The sequence below is a fragment of the Microtus pennsylvanicus genome, chromosome 4 (genome assembly GCF_037038515.1).
Source record: "Microtus pennsylvanicus isolate mMicPen1 chromosome 4, mMicPen1.hap1, whole genome shotgun sequence".
Taxonomy (NCBI): domain Eukaryota; kingdom Metazoa; phylum Chordata; class Mammalia; order Rodentia; family Cricetidae; genus Microtus; species Microtus pennsylvanicus.
This window is the reverse complement of record NC_134582.1, coordinates 47,876,536-47,901,375: the sequence shown is the minus strand read 5'-3', so window position 1 is coordinate 47,901,375 and position 24,840 is coordinate 47,876,536. Positions and strand designations below refer to the sequence as shown.

Sequence of the window (24,840 nt, the reverse complement as noted above, 5' to 3'; positions counted from 1 at the left end):
CTACGCAGGGACTCTACCACTAAGTAAGCAATGGCATTTCTCCTTGGTGTGTGCTGATGCCAGAGATCTTAAAAGGCTAAACAGAAATGTTCACTTCTTAGACTGATACCTAGGGGCAGGCTGAAATGTTTTTAGAAGATGATAGGGTCTCACTGTGTAGCTCTGGCTGGCCTAGAACGTAGAAATGCTGGGGTTAAAGGTTCAATCTCTAACTTCTATGTTACTTAGAACCAGACCCTGGCTGAGCTGCAGAATAACATGATGCTAGTGAAACTGGACCTTCAGAAGAAGACAGCCTGCATTGCTGAGCAGTATCACACTGTGTTGAAGCTCCAAGGCCAGGCTTCTGCTAAAAAGCGGTTGGGAACAAACCAGGAAAACCAGCAACCAAATCATCAACCCCCAGGAAAGAAACCATTCCTTCGAAACTTACTTCCCCGAACACCCACCTGCCAGAGCTCAACAGACAACGGCCCTTACGCGCGGATCTTGCGCTCTCGGCACTCTCCTTTGCTCAGGTCTCCTTTCGGCAAAAAGTACTAAGGTTGTGGGGATGACACATGCTTGTCGCCCTAAGGTTGGTGAACTGCTCAACTTTTAAGTCTCTTACGCTCCATATATATATGTATGTATATCTCCTGAACTGTATCACGAATTATTGTATTATAATCACATATATAATCTCATTTTTCATGCACAAATATTATACTGAATAAAGACACTGTTTATGCTTTTATTTGGATTCCAAACTTAGAAAAATATAAAAAGGGGGACAGAAACTGATATAAATACCATCTGGTCCGTTGGACCCTTGGACAGGAACAGCAATGGGAACCAGCCTAAGGTGCACTACGAAATGAGTCAAATGGCAATATGTATTCAAAAGGTTTTGTTTTGTTGTTTGTTTGGGTTTTTTTTTAAGACAGGTCTTACTATGTAGCTCAGACTGGCCTGGAACTTGCTGTGTAGACAGCTAATCTCAAAACATCCACCTGCCTTTGTCTTCAAAATGCTAGCATTAAAGACGTGCACCACCATGCACAGCTAAAATTTCAAAAGTAAGAGGGGAATAAAAATACTCTGAGGAGCACAAGAGAAGGAAGGTTACATCTTAAACACAGAATGGTCGCTAGCATCATATAGCACAAACATCAAAGTGTATTTGAAACTACAAGAACATAAGATGATTTTGACTCAACCTTGCAGACAAAGTTGAAAACAAAGTATTCTTTGGAGATAAAAGGAAAAAACAATTACATCAAGCATTAACTAAAAGATATCAGCATGGATTTTAATGTCTGAAATAAAAAAGGTACTTTCAAATGTCCACAAAGTTCTCTGTAATCTGGTCTCCCTGTGTTGACTTTCATCAGGGTATAGCCAATGCTGTAGCCATCCTGGCCTTCAATATGAGCTCACAGTTCATGCTCACAGACTTCCACTTGAAAGGTTTTAGAAGACTCCCTTCGAAAGCAGTCTCCCAAAGATCATATGAATAGCTACACTCTAACCCTAATCTCTGACATCAGAGACCACACTGCAAAACGAAGGTCATTCTAGCCAGGCCTCACAGCACACGCCTGTAATCCCATTGTAGGCTACACAGAGAAACCCTGTCAACACCTGACCTCACTACACCAGAAGACAAGCAGGATAGTCTTTACTCCCCCCTTTGCCTAGCCCACTCCAGCAGCATTAAACCTTGTTTCTGTAGCATCACTTATGGTAAAGTGCTGTAAAAGGGATTTGTGGAGGTGAGGAAATTGTGGAGGTGAGGAGACTATGGGAGGGCCAAGACCTGCTATTCTGAATAGAAGGGAGAAGTGCTGGCTAACAGAAGACAGTCAGTACTGTCCTCCATCGTTCCTGTCTACCTCTGAAGGTGATTCCATAGGCTGTCCCCAAGGCTGTTTCTATCTGTAAAAATGAGAAGAGTTTAGGTCCTTGGGAGAACAGACGTGGCTGCTCTTTACCGGAGGTAAGGCTTAATACTGGTCTAGCAGTGCGCTGCCTTGAGAGCTGTCAACTACGGCGGCGTGACTGAAGACAGGTTGAGTGGAGAAACTCTGCGCGTAGGCGTGTTGTTTGCAGACAGTGAGGCAGGGAGGAAAAAGGTACCAGGTGTGTCGGTGCTCGGGGTCTCCCCTTGGTTCCGCAGCTGTAGGATCTGGCGGAGCAAGGCCTTACCTTCTTCCCGCGTCTGAAACAAAGTTACAGCTGTTTCAAAATGTGTTCCGTGCTATTCTCAAAAGTTGGTTTTTAAAATACTCTTCAGAACATTCCTTTACAAATAAAAGGAGTCTTGTCCCCTTAAAAAAAAAGCAAGTATGATGTGGGAGAGTCTTCTGTTTTGTGTTGATTTCATTGGTTAAATAAAGAAACTGCCTTGGCCCTTTAATAGGACAGAAAATTAGGTAGGCGGAGTAAACAGAACAGGATGCTGGGAAGAAGGCAGTGAATTTAGTCACCATGATTCTCCTCTCCAAGACAGATGCAGGTTAAGATCTTTGCTGGTAAGCCACCTCGTGGTGCTACACAGATTACTAAATATGGATTAATCAAGATGTGAGAATTAGTCAGTAAGAGGCTAGAGCTAATGGGCCAAGTAGTGTTTAAAAGAATACAATTTGTGTGTTGTTATTTCGGGGCATAAGCTAGCCAGGCGGCCAGGCGGCAGGAACGCAGCCCGCCACTCCTCACTACAGAAGTACTCAATGGCCGACTCCCAAAAGTCAAAGTAAGCTTCCTGGCACACCATGTAAAGAACACATGTTTTGGCCTGAAAAATCAAACCTTTTAGAATCCAATACTCACATCATTGAATGCACAGCACTTCTGGGCACAAGTTGAAGCTTCATCCCACAACTTGCATTTAAAATAGTACTGGGCCAGGTAGCGGAAGGCTGTACTCTCCTCCAAGTGCTCCACTACTTCCTAGATAAGGAAAGCAAGCATGACTGAGGTGACAAGAACCCGTCAGGGACACAGCTCTCATGCTCTGACACATACCCCACACGAATAGATATCTTGGATGTATTTGATGTAACACTGGGCAGCCTGCTCTGACTCAGTCAACTGTTCATGAAGCCTACAAAAGAAATTGGGCTTTAAATAAAAGACCACAAAGCAAGTCAGATATTAAAAAGTAAAGGCATAAATAAAACCTGAAATGACATATAAACAAGTAAATTTTAACATAAATAACATGTTGAGATCCAGAATACAATCAGTGTCTATTAAGTGGTTACTATGGTGCACAGCTTCAATCCACCAGCACTAGGAAGGCAGAGACAGGGGGATCTCTGTGAGTTAAAGCCCAGCCTGATCTACAGAGCAGTTCCAGGATAGCCAGGGCTACACAGAGAAATCGTATCTTAAAAAACAAAACAAAATGACAACAACAACAAAAAGCAGGGTGTCTACCAGTGCTACATAGTAAGTCCTTGCCTCAAAAAAAAAAAAAAAAAAGTTAAGGGCCAGGTGAGCTGGCTTAGCAGCTGAAGCAAAGCCTGACAATCGAGGTCAGTTCCCGGGGACCACATAATGGTTGGCACGACCTCCACATGCACATACCACATACATATACACAAAATTTAAAAAACTTTTTAAAAGAGTAGTTGACTTAAACTGATAATTGGATAATATACCCTTCCAAAAATTTCCTGCTAACACTGGTACGAATGAAAGCGATAGCCAACAGCTGACTACTTCTGGGCAATTCTCCCATGCACACAGGCCCTGATGCATGCTAGGTGAGTCCTCGACCACACAACCACACTTCTAGTCCACTCAGATCTTCTTCAGTTCATTTTTCATCTCTTGCCTAACAGGAAATCTATTCCAATTCAAGGTGAAGTGGAACTCTCTAGAGTCAAGAGGCTAAAGCCAGAATATAACTTCATGCCTAGCATGTATAAGGTCCTGGGTTCATCTACAACACAGAGAAAAGGAAAGAGCTTTGCGCGACTGCAGAACCAGTCTTTCCACACCCTTTCCACACCCTGCTCCATGCCCACACTCATGACACAACCTCAGGAGAACCAACACAAGTATCAAAGACATTCCACTCACTTTGCCAGCTTCACGAGAGCCATCTTCTCCACATCTCCCACAGCATATGCTCTCCAGTAACACTGTCGAAGAATAAACTGGTCACTTCTGACTGCTGCCCATGTGGAACAACTAATCACATCAACACTAAGGCCATACAAGCCTTCTAGAAATGCAGGCTTACACAATACAGAGAGTTTTTCCTGTTATATAGGTCCAGGCTATACATGTAGACATCCACGCTGATAATCTCAGCCTACATTTCTTTTATGCTACACACAGATCAGAATACGAAGGGGGGGGGGGTTACTACAGCACTGTACACAGCTCAACGTCCTTCTGAACAACAGGTTTCTGCTTAGATTCTCCAGGCTGAAATTTGAGGTACCTTTTTGGCTTCCACTAGTTGATTGAGTTTCTCATAACATTCTCCTAAGGCAACCAGCATACGAGAATCATTGGGACTATGAAAAAGGGTAACAAATAGTTAGAGCAAAGACTTTACCAAAACCTCAAGTCCTCACCTGAAAGCTTAGTCTCTACTATTTCACACTGTTCCCAGTCTATGCAAGGACTGTTCTTCAGTCAATGCTTCATTTAATAACTTTACTTAGTGTTTATAATTATCCCATAAACACACTAGTAGAGAAACTAAGTAAAAATGACCAGACCCACACCCTTTAGTTCTGAGAGAGAGCTGGTATCATATCAACCCTTTCCACACTGTCAAGAAACCAACTTACCGCAGCTGGTGGGCCCGTCTATAATAATAAAGGCAATAAAATGGCATCTTAAGGATTTCATAGGTCTGTCCAAGGCCATACCAAGCTCTGTAGTCTCTCTTGTTGACCTCAATGGCATGTCTAAGAAATAGACAAAACAGACAGAAACATGGCAAAAGAATTAAGGTTAGCCACACATAGGCTTAGCAGAGGCTCCTGTTCCACTCACCCCTCCCACCCCAACTGGACACTTACCGGTAAGCCTGGATAGCAGCAGATGTGTTTTTCATTTCCATGTACTCATGCCCCATCAACGTCCAGGCCCCAAGATACCTAGGGTTCAACTTGAGGGCTCTCTGAAAATATAAGGCTGCTTTCTCATGCTGGGAGCGTAAGCTATAATAATTGCCTGATAAAGAAAAAACAAAATGATTCACAGTAAACACACACACACAAGTACACATAAATAAAAATAAAGGGGCAGGAGAAATGGTTCAGTGGCTTAAGAACACTGGTTGCTCTTCCAGAGGACCCGAGTTCAATTCCTAGCACCCATGTGGCAGCTCACAACTACCCGTAACTCCAGTGCCAGGGGACATGTTTGCTAAGTTCTAGCCTCCTTTTGTACCAGGCATGACATACATACATAAAGACTATGGGCAAGCACTAATAAACATAAATAAACCCTTAAAGGTAAATTAATATTAATATTAAAGAGAGAGAGAGAGAGAAAATATATTTTTCCCTAACATTCTTTAGTTTGGTGATATTTGTTTATTTTTGTTTTTGAGACAGGGTTTCTCTTTGTAGCCTTGGTTGTCCTGGACCTCAGGCTGTAGTCCAGGATGGCCTTGAACTCAGAGCTCTGTCTACCTCTGCCTCTGGAGTGTTGGGATTAAAAGAGTACACCACCTCGCCTGGCCTGAATTTTGTTTGTTTAGATTAGTGATTCTAAACTAGATTATTTTCAACCTAGACTTCAAAGGAATTTCTCAAAAGGATTAAAAAGGTAGAGAGCTCTGAGCTTCTTCACCAAGAATCACAGCATTCTATTACAACTGTTTGTGAAAAGACAAATTGATTTAAGATGCTGTAAAAGATTTTAAGAGTCTAAAAGCTAACCTGACTCATGAGGCATGAATCAGCAAATATGGTAGATCCAAACAATGGGACCCAATCCAGGAAGAAAAGGGATTGCTTTAGATGCTACAACATTCATAAGTCTTAAAACCATGTTGAATGAATGGGTGGGAAAAGCTTTAAATCCGCATTTGGGAAGGAAAAGCAGGCAGAGCTCTGTGAGTTTGAAGCCACTCTGGTCTACACAGTAAGCTCTAGGCAGCCAGAAAAAAAAAAGATCTAACTAAAAGAAGTCAGACAATAGGATTTTTTATTTTATTTTATTTTATTTTTTTTTTTTGGTTTTGCGAGACAGGGTTTCTCTGTGGCTTTGGAGCCTGTTCTGGAACTAGCACTGTAGACCAGGCTGGCCTCGAACTCACAGAGATCCGCCTGCCTCTGCCTCCCGAGTGCTGGGATTAAAGGCGTGCACCACCATCGCCCAGTTTAGGATTTTATTAATATTAAGTAATATCATTTATATAAACTTCCAATTAGGCAAAATTATAAGCTAGAAAGTCAAGCAGTGGCCTGGAGCATGGGAAAAACAATGGAAAATTGTTAGGTTGATGGAGTCAGACTGTAATGTTGCTGGGAAGCTCCCTTCACCATGAACTTAACACAGCAAGTCCTGTGGCTGGCTCTCTGTTCCAATAAAGCTTTTCCTCTTTCAAGGAACCAACTCAAGCTGTCATGAGACTTGAAGGGGTTTCCTTCTTTTTTAAAAAACTGTATTTACTTTCTCATTTATTAGTGCTGAACAATGAATCTGGGGCATAGGAAAGCACTCTACTGTTGAACCCAGTTCCAACCTGAAGAGATTTTCATGACATACAGAAAAATAAAAAGCATAGGTAAGAATATAATTTGGAGTACTTTTACAAAGCAAATAATCATCACATCTGACATCTGTATATTTTATCAGTAGTTATCAACCTGTGGGTCACAGGTCCTTTGGGGTTTGAATGATCCTTTGACAGGGATAGCCTAGGACTATTGGAAAACACAAATAATTACATTACAATTCATAACAGTAGCAATAAAAATAATTTTAGAGCCTGGTCTACAACAGCCAGCTCCAGGACAGGCTCCAAAGCTACACAGAAAAACCCTGCCTCGTTTCTGATCCTACTGCACGCACTGGCTTTGTGGGAGCCTAGGCAGTTTGATGCTCAACTTACTAGACCTGGATGGAGGTGGGGGTTCCTTGGACTTCCCACAGGACAGGGAACCCTGATTGCTTTTCAGGCTGAGGGGGGGGACTTAATTGGGGGAGGGGGATGGAAATGGGAGGCGGTGGCGGGGAAGAGACAGAAATCTTTAATAAATAAATAAATTAAAAAAATTAAAAAAAAAAGAAAAACCCTGCCTCAAAGAAAAGAAAAAAAAAACAAAAAAACAATGCATGAACCACCTTTCTTGCTGGGCGGTGGTGGGGCACGCCTTTAATCCCAGCTCTCGGGAGGCAGAGGCAGGCATATCTCTGTGAGTTCAAGTTCAGCCTGGTCAGGGTCTAAAACTACAGCGAAACCCTGTCTCAAAAAACCAATAAATAAATAAATAAATAATTTAGACCGCTGTTATATATGGGATGACAACACACTCAAACAAGTATAATAAAGAGGAAAAGCGCGCCAGCCGGTGGTGGCGCACGCCTTTAATCCTAGCACTCGGGAGGCAGAGGCAGGCGGATCTCTGTGAGTTCAAGACCAGCCTGGTCTACAAGAGCTAGTTCCAGGACAGGCTCCAAAACCACAGAGAAACCCTGTCTCGAAAAACCAAAAAAAAAAAAAAAAAAAAAAAAAGAGGAAAAGCGCAACAACAAAACAAAATTCCACAACCGCCCCCTTTGGTTGGCTGCAGTGACCCCACTTAGGAGGATGAGGCAGGTCTGCCTAAAGCTGCAGGTCACCTTGGGCCACACAGTAAATCCCAGTCCAGCCTAGGCTATAGGTTGAGACCTTACCTCAAAAATCAAAATAAAATTTCCCTTATGTATAAATTATATGTACACAATAAGCCAGTCAAACATAGATTTCAATATATATTAACTTGTAGAGAACATGAGAAATTGTTAAATAAAATAATGAAAACTTGAAGTTATTGTATAAAAGATTCCATTTTGGTACGATAATAACAACAAAAATTCCTAGTATGTTTTAAAAATAGTTTTATTAGAAATTAATTATATTCACTGTTTCTACTCTATGTCTGATTATTTACATTCAAACTCAACTTCATGTTCACCTAGAAGCTTTAAAGCAACAGGTTTCATGCCCTCTTATAAGAATCTTTGCCACCAGGGAAAATGGTTCACGCCTTTAAACCGAGTACTTAGGAGGCAGAGGTAGGAGGATGTTTCTGAGGTCTAGGTCAGCCTGATCTACATAGTCAGTTCTCTACCTAATCAGGGCTCTACAGAAGTCTCTACTATGTCTTTTTGAAAAACAAAGCGAATACGCCTACAGCTGCAATCTCAATGCTTGAGAGTAGTCAGGAGGCTAAGGTCACCCACAGTCACACAGTGAATTGTAGATATGGATCCTGTCTGGAAAACAAACAACCAAATACTAGCTGGGTAGGGTAGCACATTCCCGCGAGCTTGGTCTCTGGGAGGTGACAGCAGAATCAGCAGTTCAGGGTCATCCTCCACTGCTTACATTCCAAGCTGAGGCAGACTGAAGCTAACTGAGAGAACTGTCTCAGAAAAACAAAAGGAAGCCAAAGGGAGTTCTTGGAGAGGCGCCTCAGCAGCTAGTCTAAGGATGCACACAGCCCTTAGAGGGCGTCTGTGTCGTGAGGCCCAGAATGATCTGACACATCTAGACTCTGTGGCTTCCTGCACTCATAGGCTAAGGGGTGAGCACAAACAAAAGCAAAAGAACCACCAGGTTCTTTACCAGCCAGTAAAGACGAAGGGTTCTAGGTCATTCTGGGCTAGGGTGAGAGAGACCCTCTCTCAAAACACCTCTAGGATGGGGCTCATCAGTTCAGAGCACTGCTGTACCAAAGGACCTAAATTCAATGTCTAGCACCCACATGGCCGCTCACAACTACCTATAATTCCAGTTCCAAGGACCAAGCCCTCTTCTGGTCTCTATAGAAACCCAGCACTTGGGAGGCAGAGGCAGGCAGATCTCTGTGAGTTCAAGGCCAACCTGGTCTACACAGCAAGTTCCAGTGCTATATAGAGAGACTTTGTCTCAACAAAGAGATGAGAGAGAGAGAGAGAGAGAGAGAGAGAGAGAGACAGACAGACAGACAGACAGACAGACAGACAGAGATCTTAAAAGAAAAAAGTAGCCAACTCTCACCAATTACACAGCATGTTTCTACTCGGTACTTATCAATTTCACAGAGGTTATGTGCCAGATAACTCAATTCAGACTTCATACTCTGGGAAGAAAGAGGAAGATCATGTGAGCCTGATGAAGCACCCAGAAGGTGTTCACTCTTTAGCTAATGCAAACATGCTATCTAATGCAGGAGCTTCATCAAGCTCAATCAAGAGGAACAAATTACCCTGACATAAAGAAGATTGGAGAATGTGTCCATATTTTCAATCCGGTAAGGATCTTGTTTCCTCAGCTCATTAAAAATAGAAAGGGCTTTGTCGATATCTGAAAGAAAGAAGGCAGAGTTCAAAGCCCGACTAACTGCAGCCAGAGTCTGTTGGCACTCCAGCACCCTTGTTCACTCACCTCTGATATTGTGATAGGCAACTGCGATCTGGGATACAATGTATGAGCTCTTGGAGAAGCCCACATCAATGAGATGCTGATACTTCTGCAGGGCCTCCTCTATCAGCTGCAACTCTGTGTATATATGAGCCAGGAAGAATTCCTTCATCCAGGTGTCAGGCAAAGACAGGAACTTCAGCTAGCACCCAGAGAGAGGGACACACTTAGTATAATCTGGTCTTTCTCCCAAAGCAACACCAAAGATCATTACGTTCTAAAAGGATTCATCACTAAAATCTTAATGAACATCTACAAATGAATACAGGGTAACCCCACTGAATCTGACTTAGAAGCATAATTAGGGGAGAATGGCCCAGTAGGATAGACTTAAACAAACAAACAAAACCCACAAAACTTGAGAATGAGCAGAATCTAAATAGAATAGAGAGAAGAGAGGAAACAGCATTCCAGGCAAAGGCAACAACAAGAGTACAGTGATTAAAACTAGCTTTGTTTAAGGAGGCTTTGCGTCAAAAAAAAAGTAGACCCCATCACACACTAGAAAACAAGATACAGTTAAGAAACTACTGAAAATTTCTGCCCAAAGTGTTTTATGATGTCTCCTCCTTATAATTCCAGTACCCAGGAAGCTGAGACAGAAAGACAGCCATGAATCTGATGTCAGCCTAGTCTTAACAGAGAGATCATCTTTTCAAGCGGTGGTGGTGCAAGCCTTTAATCTCAGCACTCAGGAGGCAGAGGCAGGCAGATCTCTGTGAGTTCGAAGCCAACCTGATCTACAGAGTAAAGTCCTAGAACAGGCTCCAGAGCTACTGAGAAACCCTGTTTTGAAACCCCCCCCAAAAAAAGAGCTATGTGTGGTGGTGCACATTTTTAATCCTAGCACCACTCAGAAGGTAGAAGCAGGAGGATCGTGGTGAGTTCAAGGCTAGCCTGAACTACACAGCAAATTCCAGTCCAGTCAGACCTACACTGAGAAACCCTGTCTCTTCCTTGGGAGGTAAGAGGATCTCTGGGATATCCTGGTCTACATAGAGAGCTCAGGTCAGCCAGGGCTACATAAAAGGATCACTCTGAGGGGGTGGGGGTGTTCTTGAAGCAGATCTGGGTTCTATCCCAACACCTAGAGGGTGGCTCACAGGTGCCTATAATTCCAGAGATTCAGATGCTTTCTTCTGACTTCCTTGGGCACCATGCACACATATGGTGCACATACACACACCCAGGCAAATACTTGTACACATAAGACTAAATAAATCTTTTTTTAAACACTTTTTAAAAAGGAATTTTAGAAACTGTGTACAGGATAACTTGGAAATGGAAGAGTGTTGTAAACCAGAAGCTAGAGAGAAAGTATCCATTATTAATTAAGTAATCCAGGTCCGAGATGCCAAGAGAGGTGACAAGCAACCAAGAGAAAGATTCCCACAGAAAAGCGACCACAGCACTGTTTCATCCCAGCAAAGAGAGACAGGAGAAAAGGAGGTGACAGACTTGGAGGTGTTGAGACTGGATGTCTTGGACTTACGATGCAGGTCAGTGGTGGAGAGCTTTCTTAGCTCAGGGAAGGATCTAGAATTAATGCCTACTATGTCCAGAACCAATAGTAACCACCCATACCCAAACTCAGGGTATCTTGAGTAGTGATAGTAATAATGATGAAGCTGGAAGGAAGAAAAAATCTGATAGGAAAAAGAAGAGAGGGGGCTGGAGAGATGGCTCAGAGGTTAAAAGCACTGATTGCTCTTCCTGCGGTCCTGAGTTCAATTCTCAGCAACCGCATGGTGGCTCACAACCATCTGTAATGAGATCTGGTGCCCTCTTCTGGAGAGTAGGCACAAATGTAGATAGAACACTGTATACATAAGAAAGAGATTTTGATATGCAAGATGAAAAAATTGTTTTTGCATAATTTGATTTCAATGCATAATTTGATTCACCCTACATGAAGGGGAATACAAATAAAGATACATTTTCAGACACTGACTGAGCAGTACAAACCATTGTTGTGGGAACATAAGAATGAACCCACCTTTAGTTTTTATAGTTTTTAAAACAAGGTCTTAGCCCTGGCTGGCCTGGAATTCAATACACACAAAAAAGGATAGCCTTGAACTCATAAAGACCCACCTCCCAGGTGCTGGGATTAAAGGCACTCACCACCATACCTGGTCTACCTTTAGCAATTTAGGAGCAACAAAAGGAAGGAAGTGTGTTGTTCTATCAACTACTAAAGGACAAAATGAATACTAAACAAAATTCACAGACAGCAACTAATAAAAAAGATTTCAGGGCAGGTCATAAAGGCACATACCTTTAATCCCAGTACACGGGAGACAGAGGCAGCCTGGTCTACACAGAGTTTCAGGATAGCCAGGGTTACATAGAGAGCCTCTGTCTCAAACAAACAAAAAGCCAGGTATGAGAGTATACACCTGTGCTGCCAGGGAAGTAGGTACGTGGAGGCAGAAGAGCCACAGGTTAAATAAACCCAAGCTACCTAGCAAGTTCCCACAAACAGAACAGTGGAGGGGCTGGGGAGCTGCAAAGAGCCAGCTCTGAACCAAGTTCAGAGTGAGAGCACGTTCTCCCCACAACACTACCATAGGTTTCCCCATGAAACTCACCATCTCTTTGTCTGTGATCAGGTTACACAGCTCCAACCAGGCTCCCCAGTGCAAAGGCAAAACATGAGTAGCCTCCACAAACACATCAATGGCCTCTTTCACCAAGTCCAGTTTCCGAAGCACCACCCCATACCTGGGAAAGAAAGTCAGAGCCACCAGGGAGGTTAAAGCCTGAGAATGTCTCCTCCCTTCTCCTCTCCTCAAGGGGCAAACACGCTGCTGAAAGCGCCAACCCCTGGTGACACTCACAGGTAAAGGCCGAACCCATCGAGTCCCCGGGCCTGGTGCTTCCTGCTGAGCTCCACTCTCAGCTCTCGGAGAGCCTCGTTTTTCACCTGTCCTTTTTCTAGGGGTCCTAGGAGAGAAAGAATTATTCATCCTCAGACACACACATATATTTCTGTTATCATCAACCAAAATTATCCCTGCAACCCCTCACACAACCCATTTACTCGAGATGATGACTGGTGTGCAGTCGTAGGTTATCAATATTTACAAATCACAGTTCCAATTAAAACTGAATTGTCCACCTTAGGTTGCAGAAATCAAGTATGGGTTAAGGGAAGCAAGCCAAATCCCACAGCAACCAAGCGGTGGAGCTGGGTGGACAGCCCGAAGCCGAGATAAATCATGAGCCATGGAGTCTACTGATGGACCCTGCAATGGCCCATATGGCATCTAAGCATGCAGATCTGCCTTTTAGGACAAAAGGTTAGACAGGAAAAAAAAAAAAACATACCTAGGCTATCAACTGTCTCGTCGTCCTTCTTTTTCTCTCCAGACTGTAAGAGAGGGAGAGAATCAATAAACAGGTTTCTCACCTTATTCTTTTTTTTTCTTTAAAGATTTATTTATTTATTTATTATGTATACAGTATTGTCAGTATTCTGTCTGCATGTGTGCCTGCAGGCCAGAAGAGGGCACCAGATCTCCTTACGGATGGTTGTGAGCCACCATGTGGTTGCTGGGAATTGAACTCAGGACCTTTGGAAGAACAGGCAGTGCTCTTAACCACTGAGCCATTTCTCCAGCTCCCTTCTCACCTTATTCTAAATGCTTCCTAAAAGCAGCAGCCTGACTCTATCTACAAGACTAACTAAAGTCTTCGCAAAATAACACTTGCCTTATAAACAACCATTCATTCAGGTGTTCCCACTGGCTAAATGTGAGTACACTGAGCACCAAAGACTTAAATATAATGATAAATAGACAGTTAAAAACATGAGAATCCAGCAGGGCGGTGGTGGCGCACGCCTTTAATCCTAGCACTCAGGAGGCAGAGGCAGGTGGATCTCTGTGAGTTCGAGGCCAGCCTGGTCTATGGAGTGAGTTCCAAGATGTTTAGGGCTACACACAGAAACCCAGTCTTGGAAAGAAACAAAAGAAAGAAAAAAAAACCAAGAAAGGCTGTATGTGGTAGTGCATGCCTGTAAACCTGGCACTCTGCGGAGGTACAGGCAGGACAACAGTTCCAGGGCCGCCTGGGCTATGTTACACAGTAGGACAGTATCCAAGACAATTACAAATTCAATATTAATTTTACTTACATTGTCATTTCTTATTTATTTAGGTTTTCTGAGGCAGGTTCTCACTATTATAGCCATAGCTGACCTGGACTTTTCAATATAGACCAGGCAGGTTTTGAACTAGGAGAAAACCTCCTGCCTCTGCTTTTCGGGTGCTAGGATTACAAGTGTATGCTGCCATACTAGGTTGCATTGTCCTTTTTATCAAAATTTTTAACAAAGTAATAAATATACTACAAATAAGTGTGAAGTGAGTTTATAAAACTTTAAATCAACTGATACTTTTTTAACTCAATTGTAGAATTTTTAGGGTGGGGGTACTTTTATTTTTTTGCTTTTTGTTTGTTTGTTTATAGAGACAGGATCATACAAGGTAGCACAAACTGGTCTCAAACTCTTACTCCTTCTGCCTTGGCATCCCAAGTACTAGGATTCTACGTGTATACCATCATGTCCTGCTTTCAGGCCTTTCGTTTTTTGAGCTAGGATCTCTACCATTACCTGGCCTGGAACTCACTACGTCACTGTGCAGACCAACATAGCCTCGAACTCCCTGGGATCCTTAGCTCTCTGCATCTAGAATGTGGAGATTATAGATACCACCACACCCTACCAATTCTTAAGCAGTAGTATCAATGCAATAACCCAGAGAAAAGAGTCATCCTGTTAGTAATCATCCTACCTGCATATACGTTCTTTTTTAAAAAAAATATTTATTTATTATGTATACAATATTCTGTCTGTGTGTATGTCTGCAGGTCAGAAGAGGGCACCAGACCTCATTACAGATGGTTGTGAGCCACCATGTGGTTGCTGGGAATTGAACTCAGGACCTTTGGAAGAGCAAGCAGTGCTCTTAACCACTGAGCCATCTCTCCAGCCCATACGTTGCTATTTTTTAAACTTTGTTACTTTTTTTTTTTTTTAGACTTTGTGTAGCCCTAGTCTGCTAGAAATTCACAAAGATTTACCGGCCTCTGCCTCCCAAGTGCTAGAATTAAAGGTGTGCACTACCAGGCCTGGCTTCCTATTATTATTATTATTATTATTTTTTTATTGTAATATTGTCATTAAGCATATTCACTTGGTGACCTACTACCTAGGTATTTAAAAATTAAACTTTTTCAAGGCTAGAAAAATGACTCAGTGGTCAAGAGCACTGGTTGCTCTTCCAGATGGCCCATACTCAAATCCCAGCATCCACATAGCAGCTCATAACCATCTGTAACTCCTCTTCAGGTCTCTGCTTGTATCAGGTCCACCCATGATACACATACATATATACACACAAAACATTCATTCATATATATACATATATACACACACACACATATATATATATATACACATACATATATACATATGTATATCTAATTTATTTTTAATTAAAATTTTCCTTTTGGTTCTAAATTCAGATGTTTCCCTGAAGGCAGAATAACATCTTAAAGTGACCCTCACCAGGTATCTGGAATACATATACAGGAAATAGGCTTTCTTGCTATTGCAGCCATGCAGGAAATGTGCTGCCCGATCATACTCTTTAACATCAAAGTAGGCCTTGGCCAGGGTGTAGGCATCTACATCCTGGGCGTCCTCCTAGAAGAGAAGAGACAGGACTGTGTGGGTAGTTAAGACTAAGACAGCCAAAGTTCACCTTAAAAAAGCATATCCATTAATTTCAAGTATAGGAAAAGATTAACTATTTCTCCTCCCCCAATATATGTAAATACATGCATTTATACAGTAGTTTTTAATACGTGTATCACCTGTAAAGGCAAAGAACCTTTTTTCCAAAGTTTTTTTTTTTCCAAAATAAAAAGTGGCATAATCCTAGCACTCGGAAGGCAGAGGCAGGCAGATCTCTGTGAGTTCAAACCAAGTCCAGACTACAGAGTGAGATTCAGGAAAGCCAACACTATATAATGACACTCTGTCTCAAAGAGAAAAAAAAAGAAAAAAAGAAAAAGAAAAAGAAAGGAAACAAGGTTGGGGTTTGGGGGGTTGGCTCAATGAGTAAAGTATCTGCCACACACACATTATCCCCTGAATTTGCATTCCCAGAGCTCACACAAAAACCAGACATAGCAGCCTATACCTGTAACCCCAGGGTATGCCTATAATCCCCACACTTGGGAGGTAGAAGCAGGAGGATGAATTCAGGTTATTCTCAGCTTTACAGCCAGTCTGAAGACAACCTGAGCAACAAGAGGCCCTGTGTCAAAAGAGAAGAGGGGAGGAAAGTCAAAAGGAGCAAAAAGAATACGGAGAAGAGAAAACGGTATCTTGAGGAGAGAAAAAAGGGTCCTCTAGTATAATGGTGAATATGCCTGCTTGTCACACACAAGCCTGGGTTTGTTGGGGCCAGCAAGATGACTCAGAAGGTTAAGAACACTTGCCACCAAGCCTGAAAAGCTGAGTCAATTTCCAGGACCCACACAGTAGGAGAACCAACCCCTGCAGGCTATGGAATAAGCCTTCTGTACACTGCGTGAATATGTCACTATGATTGGTTTGATAAACAAGCTGACAGGCCAATAGCTAAACAGGACCAAATTAGGTGGGAAAGTCAAATTGAGAATGATGAGATGAGGAAGGGTAGAGTTAGAGAAGTTGCCAGCTAGATGGGCAATGAGTCAGACATTCAAAATATGATAGAAGTAAAAGCCAAGAGCCTTGGGGCAGCATTAGACTAATAGGAATGGGTTAAGTTTTAAGTGCTAGTTAGTAATAAGTCTGAGCTATTAGCCAAGCATTTATAATTTATATTAAGCCTGTGAGTGATTATTTGAGAGTGGCTGCAGGAAAGAAAAACTGTGCCTACTCCTACAGGCTATCTTCTGACCTCCATATATGTGCCATGACATACACGCGCGCGCGCGCGCACACACACACACACACACACACACACACACAAAATAAGGAAATAAACAAAATTTTACATGAATTATAATGAAATTCATCCAGGACAGATATGGTGCCCATAATCTCAGCACTCAGTAGGCAGAGGAAAGAGGATCATTACAAGCCCAAGGCCAAGCTGGTGTACATATTAAGTCTGAGACCAGCAAACACTACCAAAATGGTTATACAAAACTGTATAAACATACACACATAAAATAATATTCCTAACTTTTCATGCACCTATGTAACTCAGAAAATTTTACTACTTGGACTATATGGTCTTTAAATTTGGAACCAGCAAGATGACTCAATGGGTAAAGGAGCCTGGCACCAAGTCTGAAAACATGAATTTGATACCTAGAACCCACATGGTAGAAGGAGAGAACCAACTCCCAAAAGTCGTCTTCTGAGCAGTACATGACATGATAGTACACACCTTGAATCCCAACAATCGAGAGGCAAAGGCAGGCAGATCTCTATGAGCTTGAGGCCAGCCTGGTCTACAAAGCGAGTTCAGGCCAGCTAGGGTATCTCCAGGTTACTACTGCTGTGATGAAACACCAAAGGGTTTATTTCACTCACAGTTCCCTAACATCATCAAAGCAGTGAGGGAAGGAACTCAAGCAGGGCAGAACACAGAGGCAGGTGCTGCTTACTGGCTAGTCCATCGCACTTCCTTGTAGAACCCACAACTGCCAGCCCAGGGACGGAACCACTCACAATGGACTGGACCCTCCCCCATCACCCTCCCCATTAAACTGTCCAGCACACAAGGCTATATAATAAGACCCAGTCTCAAACAATGCCCCTCAGTGAGATCCCATCTCAAAACAAAGAGTGGGGCTGGAGAGATGGCTCAGCCGGTAAGAGGACTGGCAACTCCTGCAGAGGACCTGAGTCTGGATCCCAGCACCCACGAGGCAGCTTAATGGGGATCTGACGCCATCTGCTGCGCACACAGACACACACACAAACATACAGACACACAGGCAAAACCCATGAAAACAAATCTTTTTGTTTAAATAAAAAGAGAACTGACAATATAAAACACAACTCAGTGTTGAGAGCTTGCTTAGCACAGGTCCTAGATCCAGTACCTAAAAGAAAACAAAACAAAAACCAAACCCCTATTAAAAGTTTTAATGTTTACTCTAAATTACAGATCAAGGCTAAATTGGACTTAAATGTTTCTTCCATGATAGTTCCTAGCAAGAAATAAATAAATATGTGCTCAACAATTCAGCAAAGAGGCTTCTAAGTCAACATATCTCATAGCAACCTGGAAGCTATTAACCTCACCAATAGCTAACACTTAATGTCTGTAAGTGTTATGTGAGTTCTTAAAAATTATTTATGTATTTTGCATTTACTTAGAGAGAGAGAGAGAGAGTAAGTAGAGACCAAAGAACAACTTTCAGAAGTCAGTTCTCTCCCTCCATCTTGTGTGGTCCAGAAGTCCAACTCAAGTGGTTGGCATCTTAGCTGGTCCAAGTGACATAAATTCGCGAGAGGAGGCTATTTACTGAAGCTCTTCTCTCACTTGAGAGTGTTCATTGTTTACTCATTTATCCTGCTATGGACACCCATGTGCCTAAGCACTGTGACAGTCAGCACAGAGAAATACAAGCTAATAAGACAGATGCAAATCACAATGACTTTAAAAAGTCATATAAAATAATATATGCCTAACTTTACCCTCATTGCTTTACTTAATCTTCTTGGAGACTGGAAAGTTATTAATATTATCTACAACTGAAAAGGCTGTCACTTTTAGGAGGGGGTTGGAGGGTTGAAGTAGGTGCTTGCTCAATAAGCTGGCCTCAAACAATTGGCAATCCCCCTGCCTCAGGACCCCAAGTGTTGCAATTACAGGCATGAGCCACCACACCCAGCTGCAGAAAGCTTGCCACCTGCCAACATTGATGGTTTTAGTAGAGAACATGCCTGAAATACAGAAGAAAACCTGCGTGCAAGTCGCCTGCACTCTACCTCCTTTTGCTAATGAGAATGGTTAATTTTACTGAATCCTATGTGCCTAGAACACTTTCGGAGGAGGGGGCTGAGACAGGGTTTCTCTGTGTAGCCTTGGCAGTCTTGGAACTTGCTCTGTAGACCAGGCTGGCCTCAAACGCAGAGATCTGCCTGCCTCTGCCTCCTGAGTGGGGTTAAAAGCCTGTGACACAGACTCTTAATCAATCTGCAGCGAAGAGCTACAGTGTAGAAGAATGATTTCATGTTTCTTATTAGCATTGTCCGGGCTGACCTCACACCCTTCTAAAGGCTCCAGGGGTTTGTTTGTTTTTGTTTTCTCTGTGTGAATGGTTTGCCTGCATGTGTCTGCGCACCTCATGCATGCCTGGTGCCGTCCCACATCGGATCTCCCCGGAACTTTGTTGCAGGTAATTTGTTAGCTGCCTCTGTGGATACTAGCAATCAAATCCAGCTCTTCTGGAAGAGGAGCAAGTGCTGCTAATCGATGAGCCATCTCTCCAGGCCAGGGATGGATTTTTTAGAAATGATTTTTCTTTATGTGTATGCATGTGTATCCATATACCGCATAGGTGTGTGTATCCGTGGAGAACACGGTGTGGGATCCCCTGAAGAGCTGGAGTTGCAAGAGATTTTGAAACGCCTGCTGAGGGTGCTGGAAATCGAACAGAGGTTCTTAACCATTGAGCCATCCCTTCAACCCCATCAAGGCTGAAATCTCAAACAGTAATTGTTAACTAGTTCTCCCCTGCTTAAGTAACAGCAGAGACTACATCTTCCAAGGCACAAGCAACCCCCACATATGAACTCGCTCGTAAGGCCCAGTTCAAACGCCGGCGTCTCAGCTACATCATTTCCACCGAGCAGCGGGCTCTCCTCCAGTGACAGGGCGCTGAGGACCTCTTGGTCCGCATCCCTCTGTGGCTAGGGAACGCAGCTGTAACGACGTCCTTACCTCTGTTAGAGGCGGCGGCGGCTGCAGCTCGGACAAAGGCAAGGCGGGCAGAGAGAAGGCCAACTCCGCGGACCTGGAACACCACGCAAACTGCATCAGCCACGCGAGCGCCCCGAGGCCGAGATCCAGCACCGCCCCATCCGACCGCGACCTCTCACCATTTGCTACTGTGAAGCAGGCCCCGCTCCCGAGTGAGCCCCGCGATGAGCAGCAGCTGCTTCTTAATTTCTCGCAAGTCTGAGAAATCCGCGCCAGTGGACACGCCCGGTACCGCGGCCGCCGCCGCGGCCACAGAGACTACCGAGGTACTCGCAGCCATTTTCCTCTCGGCCGATCCAGCCAATCAGCGTCGACAATAATTGCTCCGCAAAGCCGAAAAGGTCTGCCTCTCATTGGCTTAGCCTTGCTCCAAAACAACCAGTCACAAACCTTCTTCGTAATGGGCCTAAAAGGCACTGTGGGGCGGGGTGGGGAGAAAGAGACAATTACACCCTGATTGGCAAGAGTTATTGAGGGAGGTAAATTAGAACGCGGAGGGGGAGGGAGGTAAATAAAGGACTTGATGGGTGGGGGCCTGAGGTCTCGTGGCAAGAAAAGATGGAGAAGAGCGAGAGCTATGCATCTTAGCGGTTTCATCTTCAACGAAAGATGAAAGGGGCGTGGCGTATGGGAAGACTCTTTGCCTGGGGGTGGCAATGATGGATGTATTCTGGAACGAATTCGAAGATTCCCCTGGGATTTTTCCTTGAAGTATATTAAGAGGCGCTACCCCGCGTGAAAAATCATTCCTCTTTATCACCCTCCGTTTTGCCCCAACAGGGAAAAAGCGGTCAATATTGATTGAGAGGTTACCTGATGAAGGGTTGTGTGCTTCTACAAATATAATCTGATTGAATTCTAAAATCAGAGCTATGGTATTTCTATCATTCTGTCGCCACAGTTTTATAGATAAGAAAACATTATCAGGCTCAGGAAAAATTCTGAATTATAAACTAGAAGCACTGAACTATCACATGCAGAGTGCTGTAGGGATAAATCTTGCCCTGGTTCAATCCTTAGCGCACACACACACACACACACACACAAATTACAGGAAGATACTTAACATGTCTTTGTTGTTTGATTGATTTGTGGGGCTAGGTTCTCATGGAGCTCAGCCTGGCCTTGAACTCCTAATCTTTCTGCCACCACCTATTATGTGCTGAAATTACAGATGTGTACTGCTAAGCGTCACTTTTTCTTTAACCTAAAAGTCTTTCATATAGCCAGATGTGGTGGCACATGCCTGTAGTCCTATTCTTCTGGGAGTTGAGAAAGGAGGATTGCATGAGCCCAGAAGTTCTAGACTAGCCTGGAGGAACATGGAGGGATTTAAAAAAAAATGCACATAGTAGTATCAGTACAAGCTCACTAATTCCCTTCTGTGGTGGTCTGAATGAGAATGACCCCCATGGGCTCATGTGTTGAAATACTTGGTGGGGCTGTTTGGGAAGGATTAGGAGGTGTGGCCTTGCTGGAGGAGGTGTGTCACTGGGGAGGGCTTTGAGGTTTCAAAATCCCACACCATTCCCAGTTAGCTCTCTGTCTGCCTCCTGCTTGTGCACCAAGGTGTCAGCTCTCAACCACTGCTCCAACATCGTGCCTGCCCGCTGCTGCCATGAGTAAGGGCTGTGGATTCTAACTCTCTGAAACTGTAAGCTTCAAAAAAGTGCTTTCTGTTATAAGTTGCCTTGATTACGGTGTCTTTTCACAGCAATAGAAAAGTAACTAAAACACCTTGGGAAGGTTTTTTTTTTGTTTTTTTTTTTTGTTGTTGTTGTTTTTTTTTTTTTCAAGACAGGGTTTCTCTGTGGTTTTGGAGCCTGTCTTGGAACTAGCTCTTGTAGACCAGGCTGGTCTCGAACTCACAGAGATCCGCCTGCCTCTGCCTCCCAAGTGCTGGGATTAAAGGCATGCGCCACCATCACCCGGCACCTTGGGAAATTTTCGTGCTAGTTTATTATTCTTTGGATTTTTTTCTTTGGGTTTAGTTTGGTGTCTTTTTGAGATAAAAGTCTCTTTTTGTAGCACTGGTTGTCCTGGAATTCTCTGTGTAGACCAGGCTGGCCTCAAACTCACAGACATTTCTTTGATAAGGGGTGAAAAGGTAATTTAATTTTTAATGATAAAATTTAAATTTACAATAACATATTTTACTGAAAATAGATTTCCAGCTCTTCATTTGAAACAAAAATCTCATGTTGTACAGTCTGCTTTTGAACTCCTCCCGATGTAGCCAAGAATAACTCTAAACTCCTAATCTTCCTGCCCCTACCTCCTAAGTGCTGCAATTAATAGATATATGCCACCACACCTGGCTTTGAACTTTCCTTATTACATTTATTTATTTAGTGTCGTGTGTGTGTGTGTGTGTGTCTGTGTCTGTGTCTGTGTCTGTGTAGGTCAGATGACAACTTGTAGGGAGTGACTTTCCTTCTTCCACCATGTAGGTCCTGGGGTTGAACTCAGGTGGTCAGGCTTGGCAGCAAGTACTTTAACTCACTGAACCATCTCCACCAGCTCCACGCCTACCTTTGAAATAATTTAAAGAAACTTCTCTTTTCAACAGATAAAGATTATTAAAGAAAACCACAGCCAATCAAAAGGCAGAGAACAAGAGCTCTTGCGGTACCCAGCCCCAGCTGATAACATCTAGAACACAACTCCTGCACGGAAGGCTCAGGGATCATTGCAGAAGACCTTGACATATGCAATCCTTTTGGCCTCCTGCAAACAAGTATCCTTATCTCCATATCACGCAGTAGAGAACAACCTCAGGTGATAATTTAGGTGAGGTGACCTCAAGGCCTGCACACCGAATGTCTGTATTCTTCTACTATATTTTTATAACGTTAAGTTTGTGATATTTTTATTTTTAAATTTTCCTTACATTTTTAATTGATTGTGCTTGTGGTTACATGTGTGGGTGTGCACCTGCTGTGCACACTTGTGGAGGTCACAGGATAACCTTTGGGGGGGGGTCAGTTACATGTGTGGGCATGCACCTGCTGTGCACACTTGTGGAGGTCACAGAATAACCTTTGGGGGGTCAGTTACATGTGTGGGCGTGCACCTGCTGTGCACACTTGTGGAGGTCACAGGATAACCTTTGGGGGGGGTCAGTTCTCTCCTTCCACCGAGTGAGTTGTAGGGCCCTAACTCAGATCATCGGGTTCTTTGAAAAGCACCTTTACTCAGTGAGCCAAACTGCTGGTCGATACTATTCCTTCTTGTTTATAGTTTCCATCTACAGATTGTTTTCAAATGTTATAGGCTGCTATGAAATAGACCTTGTGTTCTTTTTCAGATGCTAAAAAAAAACCATCTTAAGCCACAGAGAAACCCTGTCTCGAAAAAAACAAAAACAAAACCATCGTATAGATTCGTCATGACAATGAGAGAGGTATACACTTAGGAGAATATTCTTTAAAAGAACAGGATGACAAAAAAAGAAAAAGAAAGCAGGATGACATAATATGGGGACTGTCCAGACATTCTGAAGTAAAGAAACCAGGCCTGGAAACTGTTTGCCTCCGTTGTCATGTGCACAGGTTGATGGTACCTGAGATCCTGGCAAGACTCCAGTGCTGTCTCCTGTTGTAGTCCTGGCTCCGGCCGGCAGGTGGAGCTCTTCCCTTCATCCCTCCATCCTGCTTGCTGAATTAGAAACACTTTAGCTCAAAAGTCCTGAGACCAATGTACAAGTGGGAGCTGGCTGCTGCTGGAAAGAACTCACTAAGTCTAAACTCCATAAGGAAAGAAAGAACAGTCAGTTCCCAACAAGTCAGTTCCCAGGTCCCTCAGTCAGTTCTCAGTGTCACGGTCAGTGACTTGGGCTGTGTGTGTGTGTGTGTGTGTGTGTGTGTGTGTGTGTGTGTGTGTGTGTGTCTGCGTGTCTGCATGTGGTCTATTTATTCAATAACCGCTTACCTACTCAAGCTCTTGGGATAGATCGAAGAGCAAGATGAATCCACATTTACAGACATTGCTGTATCATGAGGGAGAAAGACAATAAACAATCACACAAGGAAGTCTTCGGTGATAATAGTTAGAAGCTGCGTATGATGGCTCTCGTATATGCTCCCAACATTTGGGAAGTAGGTTGTGAACTGGGGGCTAGCCTGCATTCTACAGTGAGTTCCAGAGGAGTCTGGGATACAGAGTGAGACCCTGTCTCAAAAATAACAAAAGCAAGCCGGATGTGGTGACGTGATTGTCATCCCAGCATGTAGGGAGTGGAGGCAGGAGCTTAAGGTCTTCCAGTACAACAACAAAAACTGAAAATAGTTGTAAGAGATGCATGGAGAGAAAAGCTACAAGGGAGGCCAGTGCTAGGTTGGGAGCGAAGAGACCACAAGTCCTCCCAATCTTGCTTATGTGCCCCTTTGTAGTGTGACTTTGTCTCAGGAGGTGAACTTGCATCTGTTCCCTTGAGTCTCCATTAATTCTGTGACTTGCTCCAACCAAGAGACTATGCTAACAGGGAGTGATGTCACTTGTGAGCCTTGGCCATAAGAGACCACGCAGCTTTGACCTTTGCCCTCTCGCTGCCCTGCAGACACTACATAAGCAGGCACCAGGTTCGCTTCTTAGCTCCACCAGACATCGCTCTGCCCCTGCTTCCCCTGCCATTCTGGCCGAGGCTCTGCAAAGCCTGCCAGCGCGCCAGCAGCAGGACAACCGGCTGAAATGCAGAACTGACTCCAGACAAGGCTGAGTCCATCGGGAGGTAGAGAATTCTGAGAGCTCGGCAGGAGCAGATTATTATACAACAATATGGAATAGACATGAGGCCCTCACCTGGCCCGGGAAGTCTGTCAAGAAGGCTTCATTGAAGAAATCGGGTTCCAACAGAAACCTGAAGGATGGGTAGGAGTCAGCCTGGTAGCGCAGGGGAAGAATCCAGGCAGCAGAACCAATAGATTGAGTGCCTTGAGCTAAAGGCACATCATGTATGTCTGAGGACCCAAATGTGCAGCACAAGGTGGTATAAGGAGAGATATGAGCCCAACAACGACTAAGAACAGAGAGCTTTCCTCCTACCCACCATGCTCCTCCTTCCCCAACCCAACCTTTAGGTTATATCACTTTCTGGAACATCAGAGGGCTGTGTCAACCATGTCAATTTTATCCACTGTGTATGTCGAAGAATTTGAAAGTTGAAAAGAGAGATCAATGGTAACCTGCTTCCCAGATGGTTGGGCACGGTCA

At 43.6% G+C, this 24,840-nt stretch overlaps 2 protein-coding genes across 3 annotated transcripts in view; one reads left to right on the top strand and one right to left on the bottom strand.

The window, feature by feature from the left end:
- Kif20a (kinesin family member 20A) overlaps positions 1 to 736 on the top strand; it is a 464,558-nt gene extending 463,822 nt beyond the window's left edge. For both annotated transcript variants that reach the window (XM_075969019.1, XM_075969018.1), the window contains exon 19: positions 229 to 736. In XM_075969019.1, the coding sequence (XP_075825134.1) occupies positions 229 to 543 (315 nt within the window). In that variant the 3' untranslated portion in view covers positions 544 to 736. The remainder of the gene's footprint in view (positions 1 to 228) is intronic.
- On the bottom strand, positions 704 to 19,935 carry Cdc23 (cell division cycle 23). Its single transcript, XM_075969024.1, has 16 exons — positions 19,749 to 19,935; positions 19,591 to 19,663; positions 15,204 to 15,341; positions 12,959 to 13,001; positions 12,469 to 12,574; positions 12,220 to 12,352; positions 9,593 to 9,770; positions 9,414 to 9,511; positions 9,206 to 9,287; positions 5,028 to 5,181; positions 4,794 to 4,913; positions 4,439 to 4,514; positions 4,072 to 4,133; positions 3,010 to 3,088; positions 2,815 to 2,934; positions 704 to 2,200 (listed from the first exon to the last, which is right to left on the bottom strand). The coding sequence occupies exons 1-16, from the start codon at positions 19,907 to 19,909 to the stop codon at positions 2,027 to 2,029; spliced, it is 1,797 nt and encodes a 598-aa protein (XP_075825139.1). The 5' UTR covers positions 19,910 to 19,935; the 3' UTR covers positions 704 to 2,026.
- Between the last annotated feature and the right edge of the window lie 4,905 nt (positions 19,936 to 24,840).

Coding starts and splice junctions, on each gene's coding strand:
- Cdc23 (XM_075969024.1), bottom strand. CDS start 19,909: ATGGCTGCGAGTACCTCGGTAGTCTCTGTGGCCGCGGCGGCGGCCGCG. Junction 9,288..9,413: donor CCAATCTTCTTTATGTCAGG/GTAATTTGTTCC, acceptor CTTTCTTCCCAG/AGTATGAAGTCTGAATTGAG. Junction 2,935..3,009: donor AAGATATCTATTCGTGTGGG/GTATGTGTCAGA, acceptor TTCCTTATCTAG/GAAGTAGTGGAGCACTTGGA.